Here is an 18,172-nt window from a genome sequence, read left to right on the forward strand (position 1 = left end):
AGAGAGAGAAAGAGAAAGACTGAATTGCTGTATGAGTTCTAGTAATTTGGGGATGGAGTTTTTGGGTTTTCCACATAAAGCAGGGAGGAGGGGCAGAGGGAGAGGGAGAAACAGACTCCCTGCCAAGCAGGGAGCCCAACCCCGGGGCTCAATCCCAGGATCCAGAGATCATGACCTAAGCTGAAGGCAGACGCTTAACTGACTGAGCCACCCAGGTGCCCCTGGACTATTGTGTTTTCATTTTTGTTTGTTTCCATGTGCCTTTTATTTTTTTTATTTAATTTTATTTTATTATGTTATGTTAGTCACCTTACATCATTAGTTTTTGATGTAGTGTTCCATGATTCATTGTTTTCGTGTAACACCCAGTGCTCCATGCAGAAGGTGCCCTCTTTAATACCCATCACCAGGCTAACCCATCCCCACACCCCGTCCCCTCTAAAACTGTCAGTTTGTTTCTCAGAGTCCATAGTTTCTCATGGTTGATCTCTCCCTCGGATACCCCACCTTGATTTTTCCCTTCCTTCTCCCAATGTCCTTCATGCTCTTCCTTATGTTCCAAAAATAAGTGAAACCATATGATAATTGACTTTCTCTGCTTGACTTATTTCACTTAGCATAATCTCCTCTAGCCCCATCCATGGTGATGTAAAAGTTGGGTATTCATCCTTTCTGTTGGCTGAGTAATATTCCATTGTATATATGGACCACATCTTCTTTATCCATTCATCTGTTGAAGGGTATCTTGGCTCTTTCCACAGTTTGGCTATTGTGGACATTGCTGCTATGAACATTGGGGTGCATATGGCCCTTCTTTTCACTACATCTGTGTCTTTGGGGTAAATACCCAGTAGTGCAATTGCTGGGTCATAGGGTAGCTCTATTTTTAATTTTTTGAGGCACCTCCACACTGTTTTCCAAAGTGGCTGTACCAACTTGCGTTGCCACCAACAGTGTAAGAGGGTTCCCCTTTCTCCACAACCTCTCCAACATCTGTTGTTTCTTGCCTTGTCAATTTTTGCCATTCTAACTGGTGTAAGGTGGTATCTTAATGCAGTTTTGATTTGAATTTCCCTGATGGCTAATGATGATGATGTGTCTGTTAGCCATTTGTATGTCTTCTTTGGAGAAGTGTCTGTTCATGTCTTCTGCCCATTTTTTGACTTGATTATTTGTTTTTTTGGGTGTTGAGTTTGAGAAGTTCTTTATAGATCTTGGATACCAGCCCTTTATCTGTAGTGTCATTTGCAAATATCTTCTCCCATTCTGTGGGTTGCCTCTTTGTTTTGTTGACTGTTTCCTTTGCTGTGCAGAAGATTTTTATCTTGATGAAGTCCCAAGAGTTCATTTTTGCTTTTGTTTCACTAGTTTTTGGAGATGTATCTTGAAAGAAGTTGCTGTGGCCAATGTCAAAGAGGTTACTGCCTATGTTCTCCTCTAGGATTTTGATGGATTCCTGTCTCACATTGAGGTATTTCATCCATTCTGAGTTTATCTTTGTGAATGGTGTTAGAGAATGGTCGAGTTTCATTCTTCTGCATGTGGCTGTCCAATTTTCCCAGCACCATTTATTGAAGGGACTGTCTTTTTTCCATTGCATGTTTTTCCTGCTTTGTCGAAGATTATTTGACCGTAGAGTTGAGGGTCCATATCTGGGCTCTCTATTCTGTTCCATTGGTCTTTATGTCTGTTTTTGTGCCAGTACCATGCTGTCTTGGTGATCACAGCTTTGTAATATACCTCGAAATCGGGCAATGTGATGCCCCCAGCTTTGTTTTTCATTTTCAACATTTCCTTGGCGATTTGGGGTCTTTTCTGATTCCATACAAATTTTAGGATTGTTTGTTCCAGCACTTTGAAAAATGTCATTGGAATTTTGATTGGGATGGCATGGAAGGTATAGATTGCTCTGGGCAGCATAGACATTTTAACAATATTTATTCTTCCGATCCATGAGCATGGAATGTTTTTTCATCTTTTTGTGTCTTCTTCAATTTCTTGCATGAGTGTTCTGCAGTTCTAGAGTATAGATCCTTTACCTCTTTGCTTAGGTTTATTCCAAGGTATCTTATGGTTTTTGGTGCTATTGTAAATGGAATAATTTTGCTAATTTCTCTTTCTACAGTTGCATTGTTAGTGTATAAGAAAGCAACTGATTTCTGTGCATTGATTTTATATCCTGCCACATTACTGAACTGCTGTATGAGTTCTAGTAATTTGGGGGTGGAGTCTTTTGGAATTTCCACATAAAGTATCATGTCATCTGCGAAAAGAGAGAGTTTGACTTCTTCTCTGCCAATTTGAATACCTATTATTTCTTTTTGTTGTCTGATTGCTGTTGCTAGGACTTCTAATACTATGTTGAACAATAGTGGCAAGAGTGGGCATCCTCGATGTGTTCCTGATCTTAAGAGAAAGGCTCTCAGCTTTTCCCCATTGAGGATGATAGTCACTGTGGGTTTTTCATAGATGGATTTTATGAACTTGAGGTATGTTCCCTCAATCCCTATACTCTGAAGAGTTTTAATCAGGAAAGGATGCTGTATTTTGTCAAATGCTTTTTCTGCATCAATTGAGAGGACATATGGTTCTTCTCCCTCCTCTTAATGTGTTCTATCACATTGATTGATTTGCGAATGTTGAACCACCCTTGCATCCCAGGGATAAATGCCACTTGGTCGTGGTGGATGATCCTTTTAATGGTGGATCCTATTAGCTAGGATTTTGTTGAGGATTATGGAATCCATATTCATCAGGATTATTGGTCTGAAATTCTCCTTTCTGATGGGGTCTTTGCCTGGTTTGGGGATTAAGGTAACGCTGGCCTCATAGAATGAGTCTGCAAGCTTTCCTTCTGTTTCTACTTTTTGAAACAGCTTCAGAAGAATATGTATTATTTCTTCTTTGAATGTTTGGTAGAATTCCCCAGGGAATCCACCAGGCCCTGGACTCTTGTTTTTTGGGAGGTTTTTGATCACTGCTTCAATCTCATTACTGGTTATTGGCCTATTCAGGTTGTCAATTCTTCCTGTTTCAGTCTTGGGAGTTTATAGGTTTCCAGGAAGGCATCCATTTCATGCAGGTTACTCAATTTATTGGCATATAGTTGTTGATAATAATTTCTAATAATTGTTTCTATTTCCTTGGTGTTAGTCGTGATCGCTCCCCTTTATTCATAATTTTATTAATTTGGGTCTTTTCTCTTTTCTTTTGGATAAGTTTGGCCAGTGGTTTATTGATCTTATTAATTCTTTCAAAGAACCAGCTTCTAGTTTTGTTGATCTGATCTACTGTGTTTCTGGCTTCTAATTCATTGATCTCTGCTCTAATCTTAATTATTTCTCTTCTAATGCATGGCTTGGGCACCATTTGTTGCTTTTTCTCTAGTTCTTTAAGGTATAGAGTTAGTTGGTGAATTCGGGATTTTTCTCTTTTTTTGAGTGAGGCTTGGATGGCTATGTATTTCCCCCTTAGGACCCCCTTTGCAGTATCCCATAGGTTTTGGACTGATGTGTTTTCATTCTCATTGATTTCCATGAATTGGTTGAGTTCTTCTTTGATTTCCTGGTTGACCCAAACATTCTTGAGCAGAATGGTCTTTAGCTTCCCAGTGTTTGAATTTCCTGTTTTTCCTTCTCAGATATTGATTCTTCCTATTCTTTTGCTAGATTTCTAAATGTTGGTGGGCTGAAGGGCACAGTCCTAAGTTCTTTTCTTCCAACAATCACTCCCTGGTTAGTCTCACCCAGTTCTATGACCTTAGATACCCTCTATACATTGATATCCTAAATCTTCAGGCTTAAACTCTCTTCTGAAGTTCCTACAAGTATATCTGAGTATTTGACATTTCTAATGGATGTCCAAAAGACTTTTCAAATTGAAACTCCTAGTTTATCACTATTCCCTCAACTTGCTCCCCTCTCTAATCATATTCTCATCTCAGTAAATGGCATGATCAACCACTCAGCTGCTCATTGTAAAAACGTAGGTGTTAGCATTAATTCTGCCATTTCATTTATCTTCCCTTACCTTATCTAATCCATCAAACCAGCCCTGCTAACTTGACCTGCAAAACACACCCCAAATCCAACCTCTTCTTTTTATCTCCTCTACTTCCATATTAGTCTAAGATATTATCTTTTAAAAAAATGAATTAGAACTCTCATATATTGCTGGTAGAAGCATGTACCCACTTTGGAAAACTGTTCAGCAGTTTGCTACAAAGTTAACCACATATGATCCAGCAATGCTACTCTTAGGCATTTACCCAAGAGAAGTGAAAGCACATGTACAAAAAGATTTATACAAGAACATTCATAGCAGCCTTACTCCTAAGAACTAAAAACTGGAAATGACCCAATTGTCCATTAAGAATAAAGTGAGGTATATTTATACAATTAATAAAAATCATCAATAAAAAGAATGAAATACAGATAATACAATGACATGAATGAATCTCAAAAATATTATGTTAAGTCAAAAAAGCAAACATAAAAAAGTCCATATGATTCCATTTACATGTAACTCAAGACTAGACAAAATTAACCTCTGGTAATAAAAATCAGAATAATGACTGCCTCTGAGTGGGAGATGGGGAGTGATGCCTGGAAAGGAGCATGAGGGAACTTTCCAGGGTGATGGAAAGTTGTATATCTTGACTGGGGTTGTGATTACATGGGAATATATTTGCTGAAATTCATCATCATACATTTAAAATCTATGTATTATACTGTATGTGAATTATATCTCAAATTTTCAGTTTTATAAAAATGTACATCATCTATAGGTGACATTATAGTGTCCTTAAAAGAGAGATAATATTACTACCTCATGGGGTGGTTAAATGAGATCATGTATAAAGCACTTAGAACAGTGCCTACCATGTAGTAAGCCCTCAGTGTTAGCCATTATTATGCTGATAATGTCATTCTCTGGCTTAAAACCTTATGATGGCATAAATAATAAAATCCAAACTCCATATTTTGGCCTACAACATCCTATGTGATCTAGCCCCCATCTACATCTTCAGTCTCATCATTATTTCCCTCACTCACTACAGTCTATACACTAGCCTTCTTTCCCTTTATTGAACAATACTGAGAACATTCCCATGTGGGGTCTTTGTACTTGCTAACCCCTCAGCTGAGAGAGCTCTTTGACAAAGTCTTCACATGGTTGGCTCTTTCTTTTAACTCTGATCTCAGATTAAATATTGCCCACTTGAAGAGACATTCCCTGACCATTTTATTTTTCATTATCTGTCTCCTCCCAGTGGCACCGCTAGTCTATGAAACAGAAACTGTCTGACTTGTTCACAGTTGTATCCTCGGTACCTAGAACAATGGCAGGCACCAATAAATATTTGTTAAAAGAATGAATAAGTGAATAATTTCCAGTTTTCTGACTTGTGCAAATGAATAGATAGTATGCATTCATTTGCTGAGATAGGGAATACTGGAAGAGTGTGTGCAAGAATGTGTTACAGTTTACATTTTTAAACATCAAACAAAGCAAATACTGAACAAAATAATCAAAACCACCAAATTTTAGGGTTTTCTGTCTCTGGCAAAAGACTACATTTAGACTATACCAAAGCATTCTGTCAGCTCTTCTCTTAAATATCTCCTAAAGAAAGAAAGTCTTTTTGTCTCAGTAATGTTTTTAACCTCTAAATTAGAAATCAAAAATTTTTTAAATTTCTAGCCTTATAATTTGAACACACATCTTCTAGAGAATAAAATATGTCTTATTATTCCTTAAATTTTTAATGCATGAAGATTGCTATTACAGTACTCAGACTATTATACTAGTAGGACTTGTCTTTCTGGGCTATTTTAAACATGTAAAGCTTTCCCTCCCCAATCAAAGTGTCTATAACCAAACCTCAAATTACAGAATCAGTGCTATTATAGTTATTTAATACCATTTGAAAAAGTCTTTCACTGAATTTTTAAGAGGAAAAAAAGTTAAGCATTCTAATAAACCTTACCTTCGTTTGCAAATCAGGAACCACAAAGCTGATGCCAAAGCAAAGAAACCAATTCCCAAAGTAACAGCACCAGCAGCCAGAAAATAAGTTAAGTGGTTAAAAAAACCTATACAAATAAATTATAAAAGATTATTTCATGCATGTATCTTCATTCTCTAGGTAAAATTAAATGACATAATAATATGAATGCTATGACATACTGTAGTGTTAAAACATTAACCAGGAAGTTGGGAAACCTGAATTCTAGGCTCCTGTGCAATACTAACAAATTTCAACACAAGGCCTCATGGTGAGTAGGGTCCAGGGTGCATTCCTCTGACCCTGCCTCGATTTGATATCTAGGTTTTGTTTGTTTTTGTACAGCTGTCACCTCCTTTTTTCTTATCTAGCTTTCTGCTTTCCCAGTCTAGCTGTAAATTTTTGTTATTTTTCCAGTATCATTCTTTGCAGTCCTCCAACATAAGACACTTTTCATTTTAAAATTTGTATTATCAATCACTACAAGAAGGCAGATGGAGGGTAATAAAGAACAAATATGAGGAACTTTAAAATATTTTAGAAATCTTCGTTTTATCTCTATTTTATCTCAGGAACAATAAAAGATCATGGCCAAAAGCTAAATAAAAGCAATATAAAATAATAGCATATCACAAGTTTAAAATTGGAAAAGCCTATAGGAATTATGTGGTATAACTCCTTCATTTTACAGATGATAAAATTGAGGTCTAGGTAAGAGCGAGACCTGAACTGAGATTAGGCAGCAGATTAAAGCCAGTCTTCTGTTTTTTTCTATTATCTTATCCCTTCTATAAACCATCTTAATAGTGGTATGTATTGAAAAGAATTAGGAATAAAGAATGCACGAGGTATTTATAGACAGGTTGGTCAAGTATTCCTTAAGATTCTGAAATCTGATACCTAACCATAAAGCAAGCTGTAGGAAGCTTTCACAAAAAGCTGTATAGAACCCAAAGGGCCTTAAAACAATTTAAGAGTACAGCTGACCCTTAAACAATGTGAGGGTTAGGGGCACCAACCTATGCACACTCACAAATCTACATATAACTTTTGACTCTCCGAAAACTTAACTACTTATGTACATACATATATAAACAACAGCCTACTGCAGACTGGAAGCCGCACCAATAACATAAACAGTCGATTAACACATATTTTGTATGTTCTATGTATTATATACTGTAGTCTTACAATAAATAAGCTAAAGAAAAGAAAATGTTATTAAGAAAATTATAGGGAGGAGAAAATACATTAATAGTCCTATACTATATTGAAAATCATCCACATATAAGTGGACCCTCACAGTTCAAACCCATGTTGTCCAAGGGTCAACTGCATATTACCTGGGAAAAAAGGGTTTAAAAGTATAAAACTATAGAGAACAAACTGATGATTACCAGAGGGGATGGGTTAAAAAGATGATGGGGATTAAGGATGCACTTGTGATGAGCGCCAGGTGTTGCATAGAAATGTTGAATCACTAAATTGTACACCTGAAATTAATATTATACTGTATGTTAATTAACTGGAATTTAAATAAAATCTTAAAAAAATAAAACTAATGGAAGATCTTTATCTGTGAACTTATTATAAGTTCCACTAAAAATATGACATGATAAAGACTTTGTATTTCCCATATTTTTGTTTCCTAAGTAATTTCCAGCTTCCAAGATGATGCCTCTCAAATCATAGTTTTCTTTGGGTTCAGAAAATGTCTATATTTGGGAATTAATTAATGGTACCAAAAAATTATAGAAGGCTATTTATCAAAGTGATACTTACAATACAAAAAAAAAAAACTTCTAAGTAAAACAATTTAGGAAGGCAATTAAATAAGTTATGATGATGTTACATATGAAAAATATCATATTCTTTAATTATTTAGTGCAGGGTTTCTCAACATCAATACTATTGATCTTTTGGATCAGATAATTTGTTGTAGGGATTGTTCTATGCATTGTACCAAAGATGTCTACAGGCAAATGTATTCTGGGGGGCAAAACTGCCCCAGCTGAGAATCACTGGCAGAGTGGTATAACAAAATAGACAGTATTCACTGATAAAAGCAAGATTGGTAAAATGCATATTTTTTAAAAATTAAAAAGACATAATCATACTCAAATATAAGATAAAGATTTCTAGGGGCACCTGGCAGCTCAGTCAGAAGAACATGTGACTCTTGATCTGGGGGTCATGAGTTCGAGCCCCACACAGTGTGTAGAGATTACTTAAATAAATAAAACTTTGGGGAAAAAAAGATAAAGATTTCTACGGACAAAAAAATAAAAGCAACACAGAGAAATAAGTAGAGGCTAAAACCACAGGCATATGAAGCACCGAGATCTGCAAGCAAGAATTAGCTAGAAGAAGCAGAGAAAATCACTGAGATAAGACCTAGACCAAATCATCCTTTGGCACTGTGAATGACTCTACATTAACAAAATCTCTGAGGGAAGGGGGTCCTGAACCACTAATAGAAGACCAAGAAGGAATCTTAGAAAATGAAAAATTCAAAAATTTTAAGATAAATTCTTCTTTGAACACAATTAATGAGATGAAATATAACACCTAATTACTTAAAGAAATGAAACTCACCTAATTACTTAAAGAAATGAAAAATATAAGGAAATATGAGATTGGAAAAGATTAAGAATATATAATATAAAAGTAATAGGGTTCCTAAAAGAAAAAATAGAGTAGTAGAAAAGCAATATTCAGGGAAATAACCTAAGAAGGATTTAAAAAATTTTTTAAATTTATATAGTAAAATTCATTTGTGTGTGTGTGCAGTTCTGTAAGTTTTGACAAATACAAAAAATATCTGTCACAGCACCATAACCAAGTTACGTGAGACTTCCATCACCTCCCAAAATTTCCTCATACTGCCTCTTAGTGGTCAAGCACTAATTTCTGGCAACCATTGTTTATTTTCCATCCCTATTCTCCATCCTTATACTTTTGCCTTATATGAATTTCATATAAATGGAATCATACAGCACGTGGCCTTTTGAGTCTGGCCTTTTTCACTTAGCATAATGCATCTGACATTCACTTACATTGTGTTGCATGTATTAATAGTTTGTTTCTTTTTATTGCTGAATAACATTCCATTTTACAGATGTACCACAGTTTGTGCATTCCCCAGCTGAGAGACATTTGTTTGTTTCCAGTTTGGGGTTGTTAGATTAAAGCTACTATATATTTGCATTAAGGTGTTTGTTTGAACATAAATTTTTATTTCAGTAGTGTCATGTAGTAAATATATATTTAAATGTGTAAGAAACTGCCATGCTGCTTTCCAAAGTGTCTGTATCATCTTGATTTCCCACCACCATTATATGATAATTCCACTTGCTCTGCATCATCACCACCGCTTGATATTGTTAGCTTTATTTCAGTCATTCTAATAGATGTACAGTGGTATCTCACTGTGGGTTTTTTTTTTTTTCTCACTGTGGTTTTAATTTGCATTTCCTTAATGAATAATGATGTTGAGCATCTTTGCATGTGCTTATTTGCCATCCATATGTCTTCTTCAGTGAAGTATTTGTTTACATCTTTGCTGATTTTTTGGAATTCCTCAAGTCCTTGGTCAGAGACATGATTTGGAAATATTTTCTCCAAGTCTATGGCTTGTCTTTTCAATTCTCTTAAGAGTGTCTTTCACAGGGTGCCTGGGTGGCTCAGATGGTTAAGCGTCTGCCTTCGGCTCAGGTCATGATCCCAGGGTCCTGGGATCGAGTCCCGCATCGGGCTCTCTGCTCAGCAGGGAGCCTGCTTCTCCCTCTGCCTCTCTCTGTCTCTTATGAATAAATAAATAAAATCTTAAAAAAAAAAAAAGAGTGTCTTTCACAGAGCAAAACTTTTAAATTTTGGTGATGTCTAATTTATAAAGTTTTTCCTTGTATGGATTGTGTTATGATCCTATCTAAGAACTCTTTGCCTAACCCAGGCCACAGAGATTTTCTCCTATGTTTTCCTATAAAGGATTTATAGTTTTATGTTTCACATTTAATTTATGATTTATTTTGAATGAATTTTTACATAGGTGTAAGGCATGGGTCAAGTTCCTTTCCCCCCCCTTTGGATATGTATATCCAGTGGCTCCAACACCATTTGTTGAAAAGACTATCCTTTCTTCACTGAGTTGCTTTTGCACCCTTGTCAAAAATCAAGTAGCGGGCGCCTGGGTGGCTCAGTTGGTTAGGCGACTGCCTTCGGCTCAGGTCATGATCCCAGGGTCCTGGGATCGAGTCCCGCATCGGGCTCCCTGCTCTGTGGGGAGCCTGCTTGTCCCTCTCCCACTCCCCCTGCTTGTGTTCCCTCTCTCACTGTGTCTCTCTCTGTAAAATAATAAATAAAATCTTAAAAAAAAAAAAATCAAGTAGCTATATTTGTGTCAGTCTCTTTCTGGAATCTTTATTCTGTCCTCTTGATATATATTGTCTATCCTTTTGCCAGTAACAACAACAACAATAATAACTGATATTCATATAGTAAATACTACATGCCAGGCACTGCTCAGTGTATTATATATTTAAACTCCTTTAATTCTCACAACAACTCTGAGTTAAATACTATTATTTCCTCATTTTCTAGATGCAGAAACAATTGAGACAAAATAAAGTTAAGAAACTTGCTTGAAGGCACACAACCACTAAGTGAGGGAACAATAGTAATCTAAAAATTGCTAAGGTCCTTCCTTATCTAGATAGGGTGGAGAATAGAGACCCTTAATATCTTTAGATCTGTTAGAAAAAAACCAATTAAGTAAGGATGCTAAATATTTAAGGATATCATAAAAAAAAGTATCTAAATGGCCAATAAACATATGAAAACTTCATTAACAATCAGGGAAGTACTAATTAAACCACAATGAGGTAATAACAACTACTCTATACGATGCCTAAAATGCAAATGACAGAAAATGTCAATTGTTGCCAAGGAGGCAGAGTAACCTGAATTCTCATTCACCATTAGTGCGAATGTAGTTTTGTACAATACTTTGGAAAATTGTTTGGCTCTATTATTAAAGCTGAACATATGCATACCCATGACCCAACAATTTTTAGACATTTACCAAAATGATACGTATACATATACATTCAGAAAAATATGTACTACGTTTATAGCATCACTATTTGAGACAGCCACAAATTAGAAACTGCACAAATGCCCATCAACAGTTGAATGGATAAATTTCAAAAACTGAATTGATTTAAGAAACCAAATATTCTATAAATGGGAAAGAACAGACTACAACTATGCACAACAAAATAGATAAATTTCATAAATAATGTTGGGCAAAAGAAGGCCGACATAAAATTCAAACACAGGTATTTGGGGAGTTCAGGAATGCTGGTAATGTTCTGTTTCTTGAGCTGGGTGCTGGTCACATAGGTGTGTTCAATGAAAATTCATCAAGGTTAACACTTAAGACTTATGAATAAACTAGATATATATGTATCAGCATGAATAGAACTGAAAAACACAATGTTCAGTGCAAAAAGCAATTCCCATAAATTCATGTTCAATTATTCCAATTATGTATTGATTCCATGTATGCACATTAAAAGAAAACACAAAATAATACTATTTCAAAAAAATTAATGTAATAGAAGTATTAAAATACATTAAATTCATTATATTTGTTGTGTCTGGAGAGGGAATGAGGGGAATGGGACTATGGATGGAACATAAGCTTAGACTTTATCTGTAATGTTTTATTTCTATAAAAAACTAAAGATCTGAAGCTTATATGATCAAAAACCATGTATTTAGTAGATTACATGGGTGTTTGTTATCCTTTGTCCTTTTCCTTTTTCTTTGCACTTTTCTGGTTTCCTCAAATATTAAAAAAATATATAAAAATAATATAATTTCAATTTTGTGAAAAAGACAGAAAGAAGGAAGGAAGGAAGGAAGGAAGGAAGGAAGGAAGGAAGGAGAAAGAAAGAAAGAAAGAAAGAAAGAAAGAAAGAAAGAAAGAAAGAAAGAAAGAAAGAAAAAAAGAAAGAAAGAGGAGAAACATTTGTATAAGGAAAATAATCAACAATGGTTATCCCTGGAGTAAGGGCTTATAGTTACAATTTTCTATTCTAGACTTTGTGTGTGTGTGTATTATCTACCATGAGTATCTAGAAAATTGAGAAAAAAAATTTTTGAAGCTTCTTATGTAATTCCTGACACCTTTACTTCGATACTACAAGTCTCCTTATAGAACTTTATTGTTATCACTGTGATTATAGCCCACTTAGCTGTCTCCCCTGAAGATCCCTGCCCTCCTCTATCTTTTCTTTTTTTTTCAAATCTCCATTAAGCAAGAAAATAGGTGTGATTAGTACACCATCATAGTCCCTGGTTTAAACAGGTCATTTACATCTCAGGGAAATCCTTATCAGGTATAAAGAACCTGAAAGTTTCCAAACCACTTTACCAAGAGAAAGACAAATTACATATTTGTTAATACCTTCAACAAGTCACACATTCTCTCTAAATCAAAATGTAAAATGAAAAGGCTGGACTCTGATCATTAAGATCCCTTTCTCACTTTAAAGTTTTAGTCAATATATATACAAAGGTAGTATTTTTACTTTCTTGATTCTGCTCTTAAGTATCCTGTCTAAAGTAATGACTTTATTGGGGTGCCTGGGTGGCTCAGTTGGTTTTAAGCAGCAGGCTCTTGATTTCGGCTCTGGTCATGATCTCAGGGTCCTGGGATTGAGCCCTACATTGGGCTCTGCGCTCAGCGGGGAGTCTACTTGAGGGTTCTGTCTTTCCCTCTCCCTTTGCCCCCCCACCCCCGCTCATCGCGTGCACCTCTCTCTCTAAAAATAAATAAGTAAATCACAAATAAAGTAATGACTCCTCACTTTCAGCAGTTACTCTATCATTTCACTTTGTTTCTTTGTCTTTAATAATTACTATTGTAAATAATTTTCTTTACTGGTTTATTGTCTATTCTGTCTTCCTCTACCAGAAGATAAATCTTTTTCATTATGGTATTCTTGGAGTTTAGAAAAATGACTGGTTACTCAAGAAATGATTGAATATTCAATAAACGAATGATAGGCACTGTGCTAAATGCTAGTATTACAAAAATGAATAATATAACTATGTTGTTTATAATATAAGTATGTAATAATATAAGTATGTATGTAAGAAAGTCATACATGTGAAAAGGAATAAATGCAATTAAAAAGTATATAAGTGTTATAAAGGAAGAAATAAGTACAAAATGTGGTCACAGGTAGATTTATAAAAAGGGTAAATTTTTAAAAGCTCCATAGTTTAGTTAAACATTGCCTGAGAATTTTCTATTGCCAAACCTTTGTCAAGAATTGGTGATTGAAAGATAAATAACACATGATCACAGAGTTTATAATCTGCAGGAGACAAGACATTTAAATGGATATATTCAGGGGTGCCTGGGTGGCTCAGTCGTTGAGTGTCTGCCTTCGGCTCAGGTCATGATCTCAGGATCCTGGGATCGAGCCCCACATCGGGTCCCTGCTCGGCAGGAAGCCTGCTTCTCCCTCTCCCACTCCCCCTGCTTGTGTTCCCTCTCTCGCTGTGTCTCTCTCTCTGTCAAATAAATAAATAAAAATCTTTAAAAAAATAAAAAATAAATGGATATATTCATTAAAATATTCTAAGTGCTATGATAATGACCTTTTGACAGTGCTAAGACAACAGGAGTTTGACCAAGTACAGGTACAGTCCTAGAGATAACACCTCAGCTGAATCTTACAAACTGAGTAAGAGATAGCTAGGCAAGAACATTCAGTCCTTTTTTTAAAAGATTTTATTTATTTATTTGATAGAGTGAGTGAGAAAGACAGCACAAGTAGGGGACAGAGGGAGAGGGAGAAGCAGGCTCCCCACTGAGCAGAGAGCCCAATGCAGGGTTCAATCCCAGGACCCTGAGATCATGACCTGAGCCGAAGGTAGCCAGCTTACCCAGGCACCCCAAGAACATTAAGTCTTAAATCTTAAAATAAATAAAACTCTCTCTTGGCAGCACCCTCCAGCCTTTTTTTTTTGGTACTATTTGCAGTCTAAATGAGAATTCCTACTTCTTCACATCTATTTCCAAGGCCATTAATAACTTCATTAACACAAAAATCAAAAGGTCACTATTGGCCACTCTCTCTTTTGCCTTGGCATCAGTAAAATAAATTCACTTAGTTTTCCTTCCATTTATGTATCTATACCTTTATTGCCTTTGTAGGTCCCTCTTTGTTAGCCCATCTATCCTTTAACATATGTATCTATATCTATTCTTTATATTGATATAAAGGATATATCTTTATATAGTTATAAATGTATGTATGTATATATCTGTCCTTTAACATATCTGTCTAGATTTAGATAGATATATAGAGGTATTTAAAGGATATAGATAGATATAGATGTTATCTATATACACCTATATCTATCACTTTTCCCAGAATTATTGTAGGAGTGTTTTCAGATTATTTTTTGCAATAATTCCAGAACTACAAGTCCTGTTTTATTTTTTGAGTATTCACAAATTACCTGTTTATTATACTCTTTTAGAATTTTGCCAGATTTCAGTCTCAGGTTTACTCCAATTCAACAAAAATCTTTATTTATTTTTAAGATTTTATGTATTTATTTGAGAGAGAGTGAGCAAGTAGGGGAGGAGCAGAGGGGGAGGGATAAGGAAGGGAAAGAATCTCAAGCCGACTCTGTGCTGAGTGTGGAGCCCCTTATGGGGCTTGATCTCACAACCCTGAGATCATGACCCAAGCCGAAACCAAGAGTTGGTCACTTACTGACTGAGCCACCCAGGTACCCAATCAACAAAAATCTTTTGAACACCAAATATGTGTAGAACACTGTTTCAGATATCAAGTGAGGGATAAAAAGCCATTTAAATAAGAATGACTCCTTGCCCTAAAGGTTTAAAAATCTATAATGAGATATAAGCAAGACCGATACGCAACCAGTATAAAAAGTTGACCATACTTTTTTAGTTAGTGTTTGTTCCAAGTGGTTATAAGACTAACTAGATCTGTCTGCAAATATAGAAAAGTTACTTACTGTGCTGGCTGGACTTTAATGTTCTTATTTGAAAAATGGGAGTCATACTATCTATCTTACACAATTAGAATTAGAAATAAATGAGATAATGTTGCAAGGAATTAATAACATAAAAAAAACCAGGAAGACATCTCAAACTTAACATGCATATACCAGGCCATAAAGCAAGAAAGACTCAACAAGTTTTATAGAATCATTTTACACATACCACATTCTCTGAAAATTATGAAATTAATAACCTAATATATACCCTAAGAAAAGCTCCCATACTTGTGAAATTTAAAATCACACTGTAAACAACTCACGCATTAAAGAAGAAATCAGTGGAAGTTTAAAAATACATAGATGTAATGAATAATGATATGTACAAAGACTTGTAGCAACAAAGCTGGAGCCAAATTCAAGGGAAATGTATGGCCCTAAATGCATATATTAGAAAAGAAAGCTGAGGGGCGCCTGGGTGGCTCAGTTGTTAAGCGTCTGCCTTCGGCTCAGGTCATGATCCCAGAGTCCTGGGATCGAGCCCCGCATTGGGCTCCCTGCTCGGCAGGAAGCCTGCTTCTCCCTCTCCCACTCCCCCTGCTTGTGTTCCCTCTCTCGCGGTGTCTCTCTCTGTCAAATTAATTAATTAATTAATTAAAAAAAAAAGAAAGCTGAAAAATAATGAGCTTATCATTCAAATTGCAAGTTGAAAAAGACCAGCAAAATAAGCCCAAATAATGTAGAGAAAAGAAATAATGAACAGAAATTAATGGGATAAAAATTAAGATTTTTGGTAAAGACTAGTAAGATTGACAAATCTCTAGTTAGATTAACAACCAAGTAAAGAAAGGTATAAGTAAACAATATTTAAAATGAAGAAAGAACATAATTACAATTACAGCAGAGTTTAAAATAAGAAAATACTTTGAACAAATTTATGCTAATACATTTTAAAACTTATACAAAATTATATGTACCTAAAAAGTGACTCAAGAAGTAATAGAAAACCTAAATGAACATGTATCCATTAAACTGAATCAGCAGTTACAAAATTTCCCCCAAAGAAAACAGCAGGCCCCAATAACTTTACAATTTCTACTGTATACCCATGATTCAAGTATTTCTTATCTTATACAAGCTCTTCCAGAAAATAGAAAGAGATTTCTGGTTGTTTGTCCAAATACATTTTCCTCTTCTTCCCAGGCAAAAAGCTAGACTACTGTGTCCCAGCTTTCCATACCATTAGGTGAAGCCATATGACTGAGTTCTAAACAATGGAATTTGAATGGAAGTGATGTCATAAAAACCTCTCAAGCACCTTTCTCCATGTTCTTTCTCCTTTGAGGTTTGACTGGGATAGAAATTATCCCCAGGGAACTTTGGAGCCATGTGTCACCATGATCTAATTAACATTTATAGAACACTCAACCCAAATAAAATGAAAACACAACATTATCAGGATTTTTGCAGAACTTAGGGGAAAATTTACACCAAAAAACTGCAGTATTAGGAAAAAATGTGTGAAAAACCTTAAAAACTAAAGTAGAGCAGATTAAGCCCAAAGTAAACGGAAGAAAAAGAATATTAAAAAACTAAAGTGAAAACCAATGAAATAGAAAACAAAACAATCCATATGAAAAAATCTAGCAATAGATATGCAAAAAATAAAGAAAAAGGAATCCAACTATATCACTAAAGAAAGCCAACATACCATGGAAGAGAGCAGGAGAAGAAAGGATGTAGGAAATCTATAGAAACAACCATAAAACAATAACAAAATGGCAATAAAAACATATCTATCAATAATTACTTTGAATGTAAATGGACTAACTGCTCCAATCAAAAGACACAGGGTGGAAAAGTGGATTAAAAAAAACAAACAAGACCCATCTATATGCTGCCTGTAAGAGACTTATTTCAGACCTAAAGACACCTGAAGATTGAAAGTGTGGAGATGGAGAAAGAGTCATCATGCAAATGGATGTCAAAAGAAAGCCATAGTAGCAATACTTGTATTGGACAAAATAGACTTTATTTTATTTTTTTTAATAGTTCAATTTATCACCTTTTTAAAAAATATTTTATTTATTTATTTGACAGAGAGAGACACAGCGAGAGAAAAAGCACAAGCAGGGGGAGTGGGAGAGGGAGAAGCAGGCTTCCCGCTGAGCAGGGAGCCCGATGCGGGGCTCGATCCCAGGACCCTGGGATCATGAGCTGAGCCGAAGGCAGACACTTAACCAACTGAGCCACCCAGGCGCCCCACAAAATAGACTTTAAAACAAAGACTATAACAAGAGACAAAGAAGGACACTATATAATAATAAGCAGGACAATCCATCAAGAAGATATAACAATTGTAAATATTTTATGCATCCAATATAGGAGCACCCAAATACATAAAACAGTTAATAGCAAAATAAAGAAAATAATTGATAATGATACAATAATAACAGGGGACTTTAACACCCCACTTACATTGATGGAGAGATTATAAACGTTGATGGAGAGAAAATAAATAAGGAAAGAGTGGTTTTGAATGACACACTGGACTAAATGGAGTTAACAGATATATTCAGAACATTCCATCCTAAAGCAGCAGAATACTTTTCTTTCTTTTTTTTTTTCTAAAGATTTTATTTATTTATTCATGAGAGACACAGAGAGAGAGAGAAGCAGAGGGAGAAGCAGGCTTCCTGCTAAGCAGGGAGCCCGATGCGGGACTTGATCCCAGGACCCTGGGATCATGACCTGAGCCGAAGGCAGACGCTTAACCATCTGAGCCACCCAGGCGCCCCCCCCTTTTTTTTTTCTAAAGCAAATACTTTTCAAGTGCACATGGAACATTCTCCAGAAGAGATCACATATTAGGCCACAAGATAAGTCTCAAAACTGAAAAAAAATCAAAGTTATACCATGCATCTTTTCTGACCACAACACTATGAAACTAGAAATTAACCACGAAAAAATTTGGAAGGATCACAAATACATGGTGGTTAAATAACATGCAACCAAACAATGAATGGGTCAACCACAAACTAAAAGAAGAAATAAAAATTACATGGAAACAAATGAAAATGAAAACACAATAATCTAAAATGTTTGGGATGCAGCAAA

The 18,172-nt window shown here is 35.4% G+C and overlaps 1 protein-coding gene across 5 annotated transcripts in view; it reads right to left on the minus strand.

Annotated features, from left to right (window-relative positions):
• The window catches only part of CUNH1orf185 (chromosome unknown C1orf185 homolog), a 159,905-nt gene that overhangs the window by 17,071 nt on the left and 124,662 nt on the right, over positions 1-18,172 (minus strand). For all 5 annotated transcript variants that reach the window (XM_064589172.1, XM_064589171.1, XM_054512867.2 and 2 more), the window contains one exon: positions 5,990-6,095. In XM_064589172.1, the coding sequence (XP_064445242.1) occupies positions 5,990-6,095 (106 nt within the window). The remainder of the gene's footprint in view (positions 1-5,989; positions 6,096-18,172) is intronic.

The sequence above is a fragment of the Mirounga angustirostris genome, unplaced genomic scaffold (genome assembly GCF_029215605.1).
Source record: "Mirounga angustirostris isolate CCGP_5_RB_7025 unplaced genomic scaffold, mMirAng1.0.hap1 SCAF_4, whole genome shotgun sequence".
Classification (NCBI taxonomy): Eukaryota; Metazoa; Chordata; class Mammalia; order Carnivora; family Phocidae; genus Mirounga; species Mirounga angustirostris.